Source organism: Hyperolius riggenbachi, chromosome 7 (assembly GCF_040937935.1).
Source record: "Hyperolius riggenbachi isolate aHypRig1 chromosome 7, aHypRig1.pri, whole genome shotgun sequence".
Taxonomy (NCBI): domain Eukaryota; kingdom Metazoa; phylum Chordata; class Amphibia; order Anura; family Hyperoliidae; genus Hyperolius; species Hyperolius riggenbachi.
Window position 1 is genome coordinate 78,496,434 of NC_090652.1, and position 17,888 is coordinate 78,514,321.

The 17,888-nt window shown below is 49.7% G+C and overlaps 1 protein-coding gene across 1 annotated transcript in view; it reads left to right on the forward strand.

Annotated features, from left to right (window-relative positions):
* The window catches only part of LOC137525562 (mitogen-activated protein kinase kinase kinase A-like), a 38,213-nt gene that overhangs the window by 14,828 nt on the left and 5,497 nt on the right, over positions 1 to 17,888 (forward strand). The window contains exon 3 of the mRNA XM_068246699.1: positions 7,355 to 7,487. Within this exon, the coding sequence (XP_068102800.1) occupies positions 7,355 to 7,487 (133 nt within the window). The remainder of the gene's footprint in view (positions 1 to 7,354; positions 7,488 to 17,888) is intronic.

The window sequence follows — 17,888 nt, forward strand, 5'->3', positions numbered from 1 at the left end:
GGCTGATTGATTGGTGGCAGTGACAGGGGGTGATTGATGGGTGGCAGTGACAGGGGGTGATTGATAGGTGATTGACAGGTGATCAGTGGGTTATTACAGGGAATAACAGATGTAAATATTGCACTGGCGAATTGATAAGGGGGGGTCTGAGGGCAATCTGAGCGTGTGGGCGGGTGATTGGGTGCCCGCAAGGGGCAGATTAGGGTCTAATCTGATGGGTAACAGTGACAGGTGGTGATAGGGGGTGATTGATGGGTAATTAGTGGGTGTTTAGAGGAGAGAAGAGATGTATACACTGCACTTGGGAGGTGATCTGATGTCGGATCTGCGGGCGATCTATTGGTGTGGGTGGGTGATCAGATTGCCCGCAAGGGGCAGGTTAGGGGCTGATTGATTGGTGGCAGTGACAGGGGGTGATTGATGGGAAGCAGTGACAGGGGGTGATTGATAGGTGATTGACAGGTGATCAGTGGGTGTCATGCTTACCGTCCTGGTCCTCTCCAGCGTCTCCGCGGGCGGGCCCTTACGCACGCGTGCGCGAGCACGCTGGGATTTGTAGTCCCTGCCTTCTGTCATGGCGCGCATGGCGTTGGGCGCTGCGTGCGCTGTGCGCGCACGAGGTTGTGCGCTTGCGCGCGCAAGGTTGCGCTCACGCGCCCTCTGCGCGGCGCGCTGCGCGCATGCGCAGGCGTTAATTTTGGCGCCCAAGCCTCTATTTAAACAGCTCTGCCCTTCTGAGCAGTGCTGTTTGTTCTTGCAGCTTGTACCCGTGAACCTGCTAGTATACTCTGTTGTTTTCCTGATATTGACCTTGGCTTGTGACCCCGACTTCTCCTGATCGCCGCCCGTCTCGACCCCTGGCTTGTGTTATCGATTACGTCTGTCTGCAGCCTGCCCTGACCTCTGGCCTGTCTCCAACCATCCTGATCTCCGCCTGCCCTGACCTCGGCTTGTATCTCAACCTCAAGACTCAGTTACCTGGCTCTCCACATCGAGTCTTCTCCTGTTCTCCAAACCACTGTGGGGCTATCCCGAGCGCAACCTGGTGGGCACTAGGCAGCGAAGCTCCACTTCCCTCTCAAAGGGTTGTGGTCCTGCTTCCCCCTCAAGGGGTCGTGGGTGAAGACCCGTGGTCACTTAGACTCTGTGCTTGGGTGGTCCATCAACATAGTGGTGCGGTCAACAGCTCCCATCCGCAATCCCTAACAGTAACAAACAGCCATTATGGACGGCTCTGGAGAGCGAACCCCGTTTGATCTCCTTTGTGATCTGGTGCAGCAACTAACCCAGTCTGTGCAATCGGTCCAGAGAGACTGTGCGGAGATGCGGGCCCAATTCACTAACCTACCGGCCCCAGGAACCGCGGCTGAACCTGCCCCAGCTCCAGCTCCAGCTCCTGCCGGCATTCCTGCTCAGCTACCGGCAATCCCTGAGTCACCCGCTCCTGAACCTAAATTACCTCTTCCGGAACGCTTCTCTGGTGACCGAAGCAAATTTCGACTTTTCAGAAGCGCTTGCTACCTACACTTCTCCTTGCTACCCCGAACTTACGCTGATGAAGGTATTCGAGTTGGAGCCATTATCTCCCTTCTTCAAGGAGAACCACAGGCCTGGGCCCTTCGACTAATGGAACAAGGTCACGAGTGTTTGCAGACTTCTGCATCATTATTTGAAGCAATGGCTGAATTATATGACGACCCTAGTAAAGAAGCTTCAGCTGATGCCGCTTTACGGGCCCTTCGCCAGGGTCGAAGATCCGTAGAGGAGTATGTCCTTGATTTTCGTCGTTGGTCTGGTGATCTGGACTGGAATGACTCAGTACTCAAGTCCCAGTTTCGTTTGGGTCTGTCTGAAGCAGTAAAGGATGAACTTGCCCGTGTGGGAATCCCAGCCACTCTCAAGGAACTTATCCAGCTCTCCATTCAGATCGACCGACGCCTGAGGGAGAGACGCCAGGAAAGAGCCGGAATATCCCGTACCTCTTGGTTTCCTCCTGCTCCATTATCATCCCCCTCTTCCTCCGCAGCCTCTAATACCCTGCCAATGGATGAGCCCGAGCCCATGCAATTGGGTCTTGCCCGTTCTCCGCTAACTCCGGAAGAAAGACAACGACGTCGAGCTGCCAACCTCTGCTTATACTGTGGAGCTACAGGACACTTTCTTCAGGATTGCCCTGTTCGCCCTCTAAGTAAGCCTGACTCCTTTCATCCAATGGAACTCCACAGTCCCTTAGCTTCCCCGGCTCACATTCCTCTTTCTCTCCTTCTACAGGGTCCCAGAGGAAAGAACGTTAAGCTCAAAGCCATCGTAGACTCTGGAGCCTGCTCCTGTTTCCTCGATCTCCACCTTGCTCAAGAACTCCAGCTACCCATTCGTCGAAAGAACAAACCTTTACTTGTCCAGCTTGCCGATGGATCAGCTATTCATTCTGGTCCAGTTACTTTAGAGACATTCCCTCTGCTGATCACTATCAAGAATGACCACCAGGAATACCTCTGCTTCGATTTGATTCCTTCCCCGCTGTTTCCTGCCATTCTGGGAATGCCGTGGCTCAAGAGCCATAATCCACTGATTGATTGGGCTTCCGGGGAGGTGTGCTTCAACTCCTCCTACTGCTCCCGTTTCTGCTTTCCAAGCATCGGCCGTCTACTCTGCACCAACTCTGAGAAGGCCTCCTTGATCCCTACAGTCTACCACGATTACTTAGATGTGTTCGACAAGAAAGGGGCTGACTCTCTTCCCCCGCATCGTCTTTATGACTGTCCGGTGAACCTGCAACCCGGAGCAGCCATTCCGTACGGCAGGGTCTATCCTCTCTCGGAGCCAGAGTCACAGGTGCTCAAAGAATACATCGAGGACAATCTTAAGAAAGGTTTCATCAGACCTTCCACCTCCCCAGCAGGGGCAGGCATCTTCTTCGTGGAAAAGAAAGACGGCTCCCTGAGACCATGTATTGATTACCGAGCCCTCAATGAAATTACCATCAAGGATCGCTACCCTCTACCTTTGATGTCCGAGCTATTCCAGAGGTTACGATCTGCCAAGGTTTTCACCAAACTTGATTTAAGGGGAGCCTATAATCTGGTGCGAATCAAGGAAGGAGACGAATGGAAGACTGCCTTTAGATCCCGTTATGGTCATTTCGAGTATCTAGTCATGCCCTTTGGCCTCTGTAACGCTCCAGCAACCTTTCAACGTTTCATCAATGACGTGTTAAGAGACTTTATCGATGATTTTCTCGTTGTTTATCTTGATGATATCCTCATCTTTTCATCTTCATTAGAAGAACACCGGATCCATGTCAAACGAGTCCTCTCTCGCCTACGCACACATGAACTTTATGCCAAGCCCGAGAAGTGCGAATTCGAGCAGGACTGTATCCAGTTCTTGGGTCTTCGGATCTCTGCTGAAGGTATAGAAATGGATTCCAAAAAAGTGTCTGCTATCCTAGACTGGCCAGTACCTTCAGACCGCAGAGCAGTTCAACGTTTCATAGGATTCGCCAATTTCTATAGGAGATTTATTAAGAATTTTTCTAAGACTGTGGCTCCTATTACGCTCCTGACTAAGGTCAATCTTCCGTTTAGATGGTCTTCTGAAGCTCAGTCCGCCTTTGAAGAATTAAAGTTGTTATTCACCTCTGCTCCTATCCTCAAGCATGCAGATCCTTCCCGAGCATTCGTCCTGGAGGTAGACGCCTCGGAGGTAGCAGTAGGGGCCATTCTCTCCCAACGATTTGGTCCTAAAACCATCCTCCACCCGATAGCCTTCTTTTCTAGGAAACTCAGTCCTTCTGAAAAGAATTATAATGTTGCTGACAGAGAACTTTTAGCAATCAAGGCAGCCTTGGAAGAATGGCGCTATCTGTTAGAGGGGGCCGAGCATCCCATCCTTATATTTACTGACCACAGGAACTTGGAGTATTTACGTTCAGCCAAGAGATTGAAGCCTCGACAAGCCCGCTGGGCTCTGTTCTTCTCCAGATTTCGTTTCCACTTAACTTTTCGTCCTGGTGCCAAGAATGCCAAAGCGGATGCACTCTCACGCATGTTCCCTGACGATCCTGCAGCCACTATTGCATCCGATACCATCCTGTCAGCCAATCATTTCCTCCTTCTCCAGACTGGGTTATTGGCTCGGATCAAGCAGATCACCTCTACTTTACCTGACCTAGTTTTCCAGGACGGCCTTTTCCTTCATGAAAATAGAGCTTTCATTCCCTCCGAACTCCGTCAGACTGTGTTGGCCAGCTGTCACGATCACAAACTAGCAGGACACTTTGGGGTTACAAGAACTTTGGAACTTCTCAGGAGGGCCTTCTGGTGGCCAACCATGTCCAAGGACTGTAAACAATTTATATATTCCTGTGAGACTTGTGCCAGATCAAAGAGTTCCAGGTCCAAACCCTGGGGTCTACTTAACCCATTACCCGTTCCAGAACGACCTTGGGACAAGATAGCCATGGACTTCATAGTCGAACTACCTCCATCTGAAGGGTTTACCACCATCTTGGTAGTGGTGGATCGTTTTACCAAGATGGCCCACTTTGTGCCTTTAAAGGGACTTCCCTCCGCTGCTATAACGGCTCAAGTGTTCTTAAAAGAGATTGTCCGGCTCCATGGACTCCCTTCTGAAATTGTGTCTGATCGTGGAACACAGTTCACCTCTAGGTTCTGGAAGGAACTTTGCAGACTTTTGAACATTAATTCTTACCTCTCTTCTGGTTACCATCCTCAAACCAATGGCCAGACTGAAAGGACTAACCAAACTCTCGAACAATATTTACGTTGTTTTTCCTCTGTTTCTCAAGATGACTGGTCCAATCTACTTGCTACAGCCGAGTTTGCATATAACAACACCGTCCACGCTGCCACAAAACAATCCCCATTTTTTGCTAATTTTGCCTATCACCCTGTACACTTACCTGGAATCATAGCTGAATCCTCAGTCCCTACTGTTCAAGATAGGCTAATTTTTTTGGCAGAAAATTTCAAGAAGATGCAATCTGTTCTACTGGAATCTCAGGAAAGGTCCAAATCTTGGGCTGATAAGAAGCGTAAAGAAGGTCCTAGTCTTTCCCCTGGTGACCTGGTTTGGCTATCTACCAACAATCTACATCTTCGTTGTCCTTCCAGGAAACTGGGCCCTAAGTTTGTGGGTCCTTTCCCCATCGAAAGAGCCATTAATGCAGTAGCGTTCAAGCTGAAGCTTCCGAACTCTATGAACTTACACCCAGTCTTCCATATCTCCTGTCTTAAGAAAGTGGTCTCTGACTGTTTTAATCGCTCCCCTTCTCCTCCTCCTCCTATACTACTTGATGGTCACGAGGAGTATGAAGTAGAAAGGATCTTGGACTGTAGAAGAAGAGGGAGATCTTTCCAGTATTTGGTAAAATGGAAGGGGTTTGGTATTGAGGAAAATTCCTGGGAACCCTCGAGAAACATACATGCACCAAGACTAATTAAGCAGTTTCACACCAAGTTTCCTGGGAAACCTCGTCCAGAAGGCACCCAGAGGTTGCCTCTAGGGGGGGGCAATGTCATGCTTACCGTCCTGGTCCTCTCCAGCGTCTCCGCGGGCGGGCCCTTACGCACGCGCGCGCGAGCACGCTGGGATTTGTAGTCCCTGCCTTCTGTCATGGCGCGCATGGCGTTGGGCGCTGCGCGCGCAGCACTGCGCGCGTGCGCTGTGCGCGCACGAGGTTGTGCGCTTGCGCGCGCAAGGTTGCGCTCACGCGCCTTCTGCGCGGCGCGCTGCGCGCATGCGCAGGCGTTAATTTTGGCGCCCAAGCCTCTATTTAAACAGCTCTGCCCTTCTGAGCAGTGCTGTTTGTTCTTGCAGCTTGTACCCGTGAACCTGCTAGTATACTCTGTTGTTTTCCTGATATTGACCTTGGCTTGTGACCCCGACTTCTCCTGATCGCCGCCCGTCTCGACCCCTGGCTTGTGTTATCGATTACGTCTGTCTGCAGCCTGCCCTGACCTCTGGCCTGTCTCCAACCATCCTGATCTCCGCCTGCCCTGACCTCGGCTTGTATCTCAACCTCAAGACTCAGTTACTTGGCTCTCCACATCGAGTCTTCTCCTGTTCTCCAAACCACTGTGGGGCTATCCCGAGCGCAACCTGGTGGGCACTAGGCAGCGAAGCTCCACTTCCCTCTCAAAGGGTTGTGGTCCTGCTTCCCCCTCAAGGGGTCGTGGGTGAAGACCCGTGGTCACTTAGACTCTGTGCTTGGGTGGTCCATCAACATAGTGGTGCGGTCAACAGCTCCCATCCGCAATCCCTAACAGTGGGTTATTACAGGGAATAACAGATGTAAATATTGCACTGGCGAATTGATAATGGGGGGTCTGAGGGCAATCTGAGCGTGTGGGCGGGTGATTGGGTGCCCGCAAGGGGCAGATTAGGGTCTAATCTGATGGGTAACAGTGACAGGTGGTGATAGGGGGTGATTGATGGGTGATTGATGGGTAATTAGTGGGTGTTTAGAGGAGAGAAGAGATGTAAACACTGCGCTTGGGAGGTGATCTGATGTCGGATCTGCGGGCGATCTATTGGTGTGGGTGGGTGATCAGATTGCCCGCAAGGGGCAGGTTAGGGGCTGATTGATGGGTAGCAGTGACAGGGGGTGATTGACGGGTGATTGACGGGTGATTGACAGGTGATTGACAGGTAAGCAGGTGGGATAGATGCATACAGTACACGGGGGGGGGGGGTCTGGGGGGGGGGGGTTTGGGGAGAATCTGAGGGGTGGGGGGGTGATCAGGAGGGGGCAGTGGGCAGGGGGGGGGGGATAAAAAAAAATAGCGTTGACAGATAGTGACAGGGAGTGATTGATGGGTGATTAGGGGGGTGACTGGGTGCAAACAGTGGTCTGGGGGGTGGGCAGGGGGGGGGGTCTGAGGGGTGCTGTGGGCGATCAGGGGGCAGGGGGGGGGGAAATCAGTGTGCTTGGGTGCAGAATAGGGTGGCTGCAGCCTGCCCTGGTGGTCCCTCGGACACTGGGACCACCAGGGCAGGAGGCAGCCAGTATAATAGGCTTTGTATACATTACAAAGCCTATTATACATACGTGCAGCGGCGATCCGGGTGCTAGTAACCCGCCGGCGCTTCCGAACGGCCGGCGGGTTACTACGAGCGGTGGGCGGAGCGAGTCCCCGGCGGCTGATCGCGTCACGAATGACGCGATCGCCGCATAGCCACTCCCGCAGCCGCACCCGCCGATGGGCGTATTGCGGTCGTTTGGGCCCGGACTTTGCCGCCGCCCATCGGCTGGGGGCGGTCCTCAAGTGGTTAAACAGGATGTAAAAAAAAAAAAAAAAAAAAAAAAGTTTAACATTATTTTCTTATTTAGGGGATTACATCATCCCAACATAGTAAAGCTCATGGCAACCACAAAAACAGACACATATATTCTGCTGGCAAATGAGTACATTCATGGAGATAATTTGGAAAGAATACTTCACAATGCCAATTCTATTGTACAGGTAAGTCCTAACCAATACATAATTTTAATGGTAAAACAAATAAATACTGGACTTGCTTGTAGCTCTTTTTGAAAATTTTCTTTCGATATTTGCCTGATGAAGTGGGAAACTAGTCCCGAGAAATGCTTTGCATTCTATAAAAAAAATAAAAATTTCTATATTAAAAGCTAATTATTATCTATTTCCCTCTTGAGTGTTTTCTCTGAGAGGAGATACGTTTATATCTACCTCCTCTTTTTAAACTGTTTTTACGTATTCTGTTTCCTTTTGGCACCTCTGAAACATAAATGTTTTTTACCACACCGACTGGAAGATTTTTTTTCCCCTGGACTTTGTCCTACTTCCAACTTTTTTAACCCAAGTGGGGTCAGGTTTGTTTTACCCACTGCTGTAGCACACTTTAGTGAGTATTCACATCTATTACCCTCCTGTGACCAATTAACATACTAGAATTCACCCAGGAATTCAAACAGGAATCAACAGCCAAAGGACTCTGCTGGAAACTACTACTCTGCATCCACAACTGCCTCCAATGCTGTTGCTCAAAATGCCACTGCTGGACATATGTTGCACTACCAAGTAGACTCTTTATGTACACAGGTTTGCTTGCACTAACTGCATACTCATTTAAACTGTTTAGGAGTTGGAAATTTCCTGCTGATAATCATTGACACTTACCATGTTTACTGCACTTTTTCTTATGTTCTGCCTGTCTGCAAACATCTACAAGTTGCATTGCAATATGCATCCTCCCAGTGTACCTCACTCCATATTCATTTCATCTGCTCTGCTTTGCTCACCTTACTCAGCTTCTCATGAACTGTTAGCTCTCCTGAAATCTCTCTCTCCCTTCAGCAGCTCAAAAACCTCACAAACATTTAAATCCCATTCACATTTGCTTACTCTCTCCCTCCTACTCTTACTTGCTGCTGGTGATATATCGCCTAACCCTGGGCCACAGCCTGCTGCCAGACAAGCATCCCCTGCTGACCCGCTTCACAGCTCTCTGTCCACAAATAACTTCAACACCCATCCTCGCCCCAACCTCATTTCCATCCATCCCACTCACAAGCACATGCTCCCCCTACCCTGCGGTCTCTGGAATGCCAGATCCGTCCGCAATAAACTTACAGAGGTCCACAACCTCTTCCTCTCCAAATCCCTCACCATCCTCGCACTCACTGAGACATGGCTCACCCCCTCTGACTCTGCCGCAGAGGCTGCCCTCTCATACGGGGGGCTTCACCTCAGTCACACCCCTAGACCAGACAACAGGACCGGGGGAGGGGTGGGTCTGCTCCTCTCCCCATCCTGCACATTCCGTGTCCTCACTCCACCTTCCTCCCTACAATTCACATCATTTGAGGCCCACACTATCCGCCTCTACAATCCCCTCCCAGCCATTGTTGCAGTCTTATACCGCCCTCCGGGCTCCACACGACAATTTCTCGACAACCTTGCCTCCTGGCTCCCACACATCCTCTCCTCTGACCTCCCCACCATCATCCTCGGGGATTTCAATATACCCATCAATGAACCCAAGAACTCTGTTGCGACCCGGCTACTCACCACAGCCAACTCACATGGCCTAGTACAACACACCAACGCCCCCACTCACACTGCACGTCACACTCTCGACCTTATATTCACTAAATCCACCACCATTGCAGACCTCGACATCGCACCATTTCCACCCTCAGACCATTACCATTACCATTACCATTAGACTGTTATTGCACTCGCCTCTTACATCTGTGTCAACTGCTGATAGACTGTTATTGCACTCGCCTCTTACATCTGTGTCACACTGCTGATAGTCAGTTATCGCACTCGCCTGCACAAGTTTTGCTTACCATCCATGCCCCATATGCTACCCCTCCCCCCTCGTACCACCTACTCCAGAGCTCAGCTCCTGAAATGGGAACATATCACAGCCGCACACCCGGAGGATGGGCTCTTGTACAACTCTGTTGGGAGCCACGTCCAGGAAATCACTGCTTCTGCGCCCTGGCCTCCCTTTAGCCAGCGCCGCAGGGGCTGTCGTTCAGGCGTCCGGGCAAGGCTGAAGAGGAGGGGCCTGCGGTCAGCCATCCCTGCGGTCCTCCTCGCTAACGTCCGCTCCCTCCCCAACAAGCTAGATGAGCTGAGACTCCTCAGCGACAAGAGGGAACTCGGTAACAACACCCCAGTCTTTTGCTTTACTGAAACGTGGCTCCACGACGACATCCCTGAGAGTGCCCTCCAGCTCCCAGGTTTCAGCCTCATCCGAGCAGATCGGGACAGCACCCTCTCTGGGAAGAAGAAAGGGGGTGGCATCTGCTTCTACGTCAGCTCCGCCTGGTGCTCAAACACCTCTGTACTGGCCAAGAAATGCACACCAGAACTTGAACTCCTCCTCATCAATTGCAGGCCAACCTACTCGCCCAGGGAGTTCTCCTCCTACGTCCTCGTGGGTGTGTATATCCCTCCTGATGCAGAGGTAAATGCTGCCCTGCGTGATCTCAGTGATACCATCATGCAGTGGGAGACGGCCCTCCCGGACTCGCTGTTCATTATCTTGGGGGATTTTAACAAGGCAAACCTCCGCAAAGAGCTGCCCCGCTTCCATCAGCACATCACCTGCCCCACCAGGAGTGCCAACACCCTCGACCATTGCTACACGGCCCTGAAGGATGCATACAAAGCGACACCGTGGGCAGCCCTAGGCTCATCTGACCACTGCATCATCCACCTGGTACCTACTTATAAAAGGCGCCTGGAAACCTCAAAACCTGTCACTAAGTCCTCCAAAGTGTGGTCAAGTGAGGCTAAACTTCAACTTCAGGCCTGCCTTGACTGCACAGACTGGAAGGCTCTGGAATCGCCTAACCTGGACGAGTGGGCAGACAATGTATCCTCGTACATTAGCTTCTGTGAGGACTCCTGTATCCCAACAAAAACCTTCAAACTGTATCCAAATGATAAACCGTGGTTCTCAAAAAGACTACGACAACTACGTCGTAGCAAAGAAGCCGCACATAAGTCCGGCAACCAGGTGGAATACAAGAAGGCAAGAAACGACCTAAACAGAGAACTGAGGTCCGCTAAGAGGGGCTACGCGGAAAAGCTGGAACAGAACCTCTCCTCAAACGACTCACGAGCCGTGTGGAAGGGACTGAAGGCTGCCACCAACTACAAGCCCCCCCCTCAGCACGCCACACCGAGCTCTGAGCTTGCCGAGAGTCTCAGTGACTTCTACTGCAGATTCGAGAGTCAGCCAGCACCTGCAGGACTCCCACAGCCACCTGCACAATCTGCCACGGTAGCCCTAGGCCCTTACTCACCCCCACCATCAGTGAGGGAGGAGGATGTACTGAAACACTTGCTAAGGCTAAATGCTAGGAAAGCCTCAGGTCCGGACGGTGTGTCGCCAGCCTGCCTGAAAACCTGTGCTCGCCAGCTCGCTCCCACCCTCTCTTCCATCTTCACGAGGTCCCTCCAGGAAGGCAAAGTTCCTGCGTGCTTTAAGAGGTCTGCCATTATCCCGGTCCCCAAAAAGCAGGGCATCCTCGACCTCAACAACTTCAGGCCCGTGGCACTTACATCCGTGATCATGAAAGCTTTTGAAAGCATGGTGCTACCTCTCCTTAAGCACTCTACTGAGGGACTGCTGGACCCGCACCAGTTCGCGTACAGAGCGAACAGGTCCACAAATGACGCCATCAACATCTGCTTGGAGCACGTCTATGATCACCTGGATAGACCGGACTCCTACGCCAGGATCCTCCTACTGGACTTCAGCTCAGCATTCAATACTATCAGCCCTAAAATACTTCAGGACAATCTCGCTGCGCTAGGAGTCCACCCCACCCTACGCCTGTGGATCACGGACTTCCTCACCAACAGGTCCCAGGTCGTTAGGTTAGGCACCATCTCCTCACAACCTAGGATCACCAACACAGGGGCCCCACAAGGCTGTGTCCTGTCGCCGTTCCTGTTCTCTCTGTATACGAACAATTGCAAATCCACTTCGGACTCGGTAAAAGTAATCAAATTTGCCGATGACACGACCATTGTGGGTCTCATCACCAAAAACGATGAGAAGGCGTACCGCCACCAGGTCGAAAGCATATGCAGCTGGTGCAGAGAGAACGGTTTGGTCCTAAACACAGCAAAAACGGTGGAGATGATTGTTGATTTCAGGAGGAGCGCTTCTACCCCGCCTCCAATCCACATGGATGGCATGGAAGTGGAAAGAGTCCCCAGTGTCTGCCTACTGGGCACAACTATCTCCAATGACCTGAGGTGGAACACCAACACGACCTCAACACAGAGGAAAGCCCAACAGAGACTTTTCTTTCTCCGCCAACTGAAAAAGTTCGGTATGGCCCAAAAACTGCTGACAAATTTCTACTCAGCCACGATCGAATCCGTCCTATGCTCTTCCATCCTGGTCTGGTACACCAGCTCCTCCGCCAGCGACAAGCTCAAACTGCAGAGGGTCATCAAATCTGCAGAGAGGATCATCGGAAGATCCCTTCCCACTCTGGACCTCCTCTACCACTCCAGGCTGAACACCAGAGCATTAAAGATCGCCAACGACCCCTCACACCCAGGCTACCGCTTCTTTAATCAGCTCCCCTCGAGCCGGAAGCTCCGGTTCCGATCCATCTACACCAGGACCTCAAGACATAAGAACAGTTTCTTTCCCTCTGCTGTCAACCTCCTGAACTCTCGCCATGGAAATGCCTATCCCCACCCCAAAATACCAAGACGCACTGAGGCACTTTGCACATAGCTCAAGCGTACTTTTTTTGGTTGTTTTTTTATTGTATTGTAACTTATGCCATTGTCTCCCTCTGCATACATGTTCTTTAATGCTCTGTTTTTCTGTATAATGTTCTGTTACTACTGCATGTCCTCTATCTGTAACTACTGTGTACCGTGTATCAGTACCCTGTAAGTGCCAAGCCCAATTCCGGGCACGACCCAGTCGTGCTTGGCGAAATAAAAGTTTCTGATTTCTGATCTTTCTGATTTCTGATTACCTTCTCGCCTTCAACCTCCTCACGGAAGGCACCTCCAAACTACCCGCCCACCCACCTGGTCGATGACAGCGAGACCTACGCAAGCTCAACCCTGGCGTCCTTGCTGACTCCCTCCATGGCCTATCCTCCACTCTCCCCACCCTAACCTGTCCTAATCTTGCTGCAGCTCAGTATCACCAAATTCTCTCATCAGCCCTAGAGAAAGCTGCTCCATCAATATTCCGCCGCAACCGACCCCCTAACCCCCAGCCCTGGCGCACTACCCATACTCGCAACCTCCAGAGGGAAACACGCGCCACTGAACGAAAATGGCGGAAAACTCGACTAAACCAGGATTTCCTACAGTACAAGACTAACCTGCAGCAGTTCCACACTGCCCTTGCTCATGCGAAGCAGGAATACTTTACCAAGCTCATCGGAGCACAAGCTTCCAATCCCCGGCGTCTTTTTAGCACCTTCAACTCCCTGCTTAAACCCACCCCCCCACCTTCTGTTTCCTCCCTCTCTGCCACAGATTTAGCCACCCACTTCACCAACAAAATAGTCTCCATCCGTCAGGAAATATCCAATCTTCAATCTTCACCTCCCACCTGCTCACAACCTACTCCTTCTCCACCCTATCCTCCCCTCACCTTCTTCACTCCTACTACCACTGAGGAGGTCAACCACCTACTGCAGACTTCCCATACCACTACCTCCCCCCTTGACCCTATCCCTTCTGATCTACTTCAGCCTCACTTCACGGATCTGGCCCCAGTCCTCACTACCATGTTTAACCTCTCCCTATCCACAGGCACCTTCCCCTCAGACTTCAAGCAGGCCACTGTACTGCCTCTGCTCAAGAAACCCTCCCTCGACCCCTCGCTACCCTCCAACTACCGCCCGATCTCCCCCCTCCCCTTCGCCTCAAAACTCCTTGAGCGTCTGGTTCACAAACGCCTGACCCAGTACCTCAATGCCAACTCACTACTAGACCCACTGCAATCTGGATTTCGGCCTGCCCACTCAACCGAAACGGCTCTCACCAAAGTGGTCAATGACCTTGCCTTAGCTAAAGCTGAAGGTAAATACACCATTCTCCTCCTCCTTGACCTTTCAGCAGCTTTTGATACAGTAGATCATCCCCTACTCCTCCAGTCCCTCCAATCCATGGGCATTCACGATCTCGCCCTGACCTGGCTTTCATCCTACCTCTCCAACCGCTCCTTCACGACCTCCTTCAATGAGTCCTCGTCCACCCCCAACCACCTCTCAGTGGGAGTCCCCCAAGGCTCGGTCCTTGGCCCCCTACTGTTCTCCCTATACACATCCTCCATTGGCAAGGTTATCTCCTCCATGGGTTTTAACTATTATCTGTATGCAGATGACACCCAAATCTATCTCCACACCCCTGACATATCCACCACTACCATGGACAAGGTCTCCTCCTGCCTATCTGCCATCTCCTCCTGGATGTCCGCTAGGTTCCTAAAACTAAATCTAGACAAAACGGAATTTATGATCTTCCCACCCCGGTCATCCCTGGACCTCCCAGATGTGCAGGTCACTGTTAACCACACTACTATTCACCCTACCTCTCAAGCCCGCTGTCTGGGTGTCACCCTGGACTCCGCACTCTCCTTCACTCCCCACATCCAAAACCTCACAAAGTCCTGCAACTTCCACCTTCGTAACATCTGTAAGATTCGCCCTTTCCTGACCCCTGCCACCACCAAACTCCTCATCCATGCCCTCATAATTTCCCGCCTCGACTACTGCAATGCCCTTCTGTCTGGACTCCCTAAGACCCGAATAGCCCCACTGCAGTCCATCATGAATGCGGCTGCCAGAATTATCCACTCCTCCCATCGCTCCACCAGGGCGACTCCCCTCCGTGAATCCCTCCACTGGCTTCCTATCCAGTCCAGAATCAGATTCAAGATATTGTGTCTGACCTACAAATCCATCCACAAAACCTGTCCAACCTACATTTCTGATCTTACTCAGAGATACACACCAAGCCGCTCACTCCGCTCCTCCAATGAACTTCGCCTGACCGTCCCCCGCATCACCCAGTCCCATGCACGCCTCCAAGACTTCTCAAGAGCCGCTCCGACACTATGGAACTCCCTACCTCCACCCATTAGGGCAGCCCCCTCCTTCAACACCTTCAAGAAGGCCCTCAAAACTCACCTTTTCACTCTTGCCTACCACCCCTCACAATTGCTCTAAACCCAGCCGAACTCTGGTCCCCTACCTTTCGTGTCCCTACCTCTCCCTCTAGATTGTAAGCCTTTGGGCAGGGTCCTCACTCCTTTTGTGTCCTACCTGATCATGCACCTCTATTACTGTGCACCCATGCTATGCATTTGAGTGAACCTAACTTGCCTAACTCCATGCTCCCATCCAGTGACTGACTAAGCATTACCTTGTACTCATACTGTGCTGTGTGATCTGGTTTTCTTGTATTCCTGTATTGTCATATTGCTGTTTGTCACCCCTAAATATTGTCTGTAACCTAAATTAATGTCCAGCGCTGCGTAATATGTTGGCGCTTTATAAATACAACAAATAAATAAATAAAATAAATAAATAAATAAATACTACACTATATTGGCTCACAGAAGAACCTTCTCGCATTTCTCTTTTCATTTTCTTCTTTTTAAATAAATTACTAAATTAAATCAACACAACACTATGCAAAATTGCAAGAAAAGATAGTACTAGGGGGCTTGTTTTCAACCACTTAATGAAAAAGATACAGTATAGCTACGCCCCTGCAGACTTCATCTTAGCTTCAGGGACATAGATATACGTATCTCGCCTTAACTGCCGCTGCATGTGCACATCCCTGCGCATGTTCCCATGCACATTCGCCACCTGTTAGTACGGTTTCCATTCATTGATCTAAGTGCCCATTATCAAGGAAACTGGCATCAATGAGATGCTGTGTTCATTGACAAAACAGAAAGTGAAAGCATACACGCATTACTTCCTGTAACGTGTGTATGCAGTAAATGTTACACAATCAGAATAAAGTGGGGGCATCTAGTGGCCAAGTAGTAAAATTACACCTACATACACATCCCATTAAATGAAAATACATAAAATACCCATGAATTAACCCCAAACCTCCTCTCCCATACTTACCAAAACAAAACACTTTTATTATTATTTTTTTTTAAATACATAAATAGTTAACTTAGGGACTCAACTTGTATATCATGAGGGTATATTACTATCAGTTTTGCAAAAACTGGGCTTGTAATTAGTCATGGACATAAAACTGAAAAAAAAATACACCTTTATTTCCAAATAAAATATTTTCACCATACATTGTGACAGGAACATAATTTAAATGGAGTAATAACTGGGACAAATGTGCAAATAAAACATGTAGGATTTAATTACAGTAGCATGTATTATTTTCAAACTATGATGGCTGAAAACTGAGAAATAATATTTTCTTATTATTCCCATTAAAAAGCATTAACCACTTTGCATCCAGAACTTGTTTTCCCCTTATTGACCAGAGCAGTTTTGACGTTTTAGCTATGTCCCTATTCAATCAGCAATAACTTTATCCCTATTCACGACACCTAAATACTTTCATTGGGGGATATTTTGTCCCAAGAATTTTTTTTTTCTGTGCATTTTAGCGGGAAAAAAGAGGGAAAACCGTTAAAATTGCATTATTTCTCAGGTTTTCTTCAATTCTAGTAAAAAATACAAAGTGCTACAGTAGGTAAAAGACATGCCATCAGTATTAAGTCCCCCAAGGATAGATAGCCAGATGTGTGCCCAGTATCAGACCCCCCCAGTATAGCCAGATGTGCCCCCCAATATCAGCCTCCATTATAGCCAGATATGTCCCCGCATTTGCGACCCCCCACATATATATATACAGCTGCGTATCCCAATAAAGCCCCCCTCATTATAGCCAGATGTGTCCCCAGGATCAGTGTTCCCCATTATAGCCAGATGTTCCCCCAGGATTAGCGCCCCCGCATTATTGCATATGTGCCCCCCAGCATTAAGTTATGTCCCTCAGGACCATCAGATGTGCCCCCATTATGAAATCCCCCACCCCATTACCCTGATGGGACCCAATAATAATTTCAACCCCCCCCCCCCCTTCAGATTTGGAGCCCCACCCTCTTATGGGCAGCCAGATGTCCCCCCCCCCCTTAGCACTATGCCCCCCAGCCAGATCGTTAAAAAAAAGCCCCTGCAAGATGAATAGCTCACCTGAACTGGTTCCTGCGATCATCCTGCATCTTCAGCCTCCATTCACCGCGCTTCCTGTGATACCGAACACCGGGTCGCGGCTTGATGACGTCATCAAGCCGGGACCCGGATATTCAGTGTCACAGGGCTGAGTGAAGAGCGGTGCATGGAGGCTGGAGCTGCATGATGATTGCAGGAACCAGTTCAAGTAAGATATTCATCTTGCAGGGGCATTTTTTTTACATTCCGACCACGGAGGGGGAGAGATGAATGATCACGCTGTTTGCTACAGCGGTGATCATTCATCCACGTGGGGGTCACTAATTGGCTACAAGGGAACATGTTCCCTTTTGCAAATTAGTAAGGCAGCTGACAGTGCCGGGAGGTGTGCTCTGAAGCGCACCTGTTCCTGCACAAAAGTGCTGCAAGCAGGTCAGTATATCTACGTCGCTGTGGCTTGGAGGGTGCCACAGCTGACGTAGATATACTGTAGTGGTGGGGAAAGTGGTTAAGAAAAAATAATTCTTAGCAAAATGTACCTCCCAAAGAAAGCCTAATTAGTGACAAAAAAAAAAACAAGACATAAATCATTTTGTTGTGATAAGTAGTGATTAAGTTATTGGTGAATGAAAGGAACGAGCCCTGAAAGGGGAAAATTTCCGTGGTCCATAAGGGGAAAAACCCATCAGTATTGAACTGATCCAGCAATGAGATTGTGTGTGCAAAATGTATTTGTGGTGATTATTACTAGTATAAAGAATGAATTATACCAGCTTGATAAAGTGCTCTGTACACAGAGGAACAAATTAAATCCATTTTTTTTTTAACTGATATGAATGGTTATGGTGCTGTGTAATTTGTGGTAAGATATGGAGCAAAAAGACCATAACCACATTTGGACACTTGAAGTCATGTTGTCCTTACATTCATTCCTCATGGGACATTTACCCCCTGAAAGAGGAATAGAAAAGAACAATTAATTTATGTTAAACAATGTTTAATAATTGCAGGCATGTTATCTTACATGTTTGGTTTAAGGGCACTGTGCCTAAACGATCACCAAAACTAAGTTTTTAGGTGGTCCCAAGACTGCACATGGTTAAAGAGAATAGCTTACATTGTGGGGCTCTGAAGGTGTAGATCCTTTAATTTAGACAAATAGACAAGA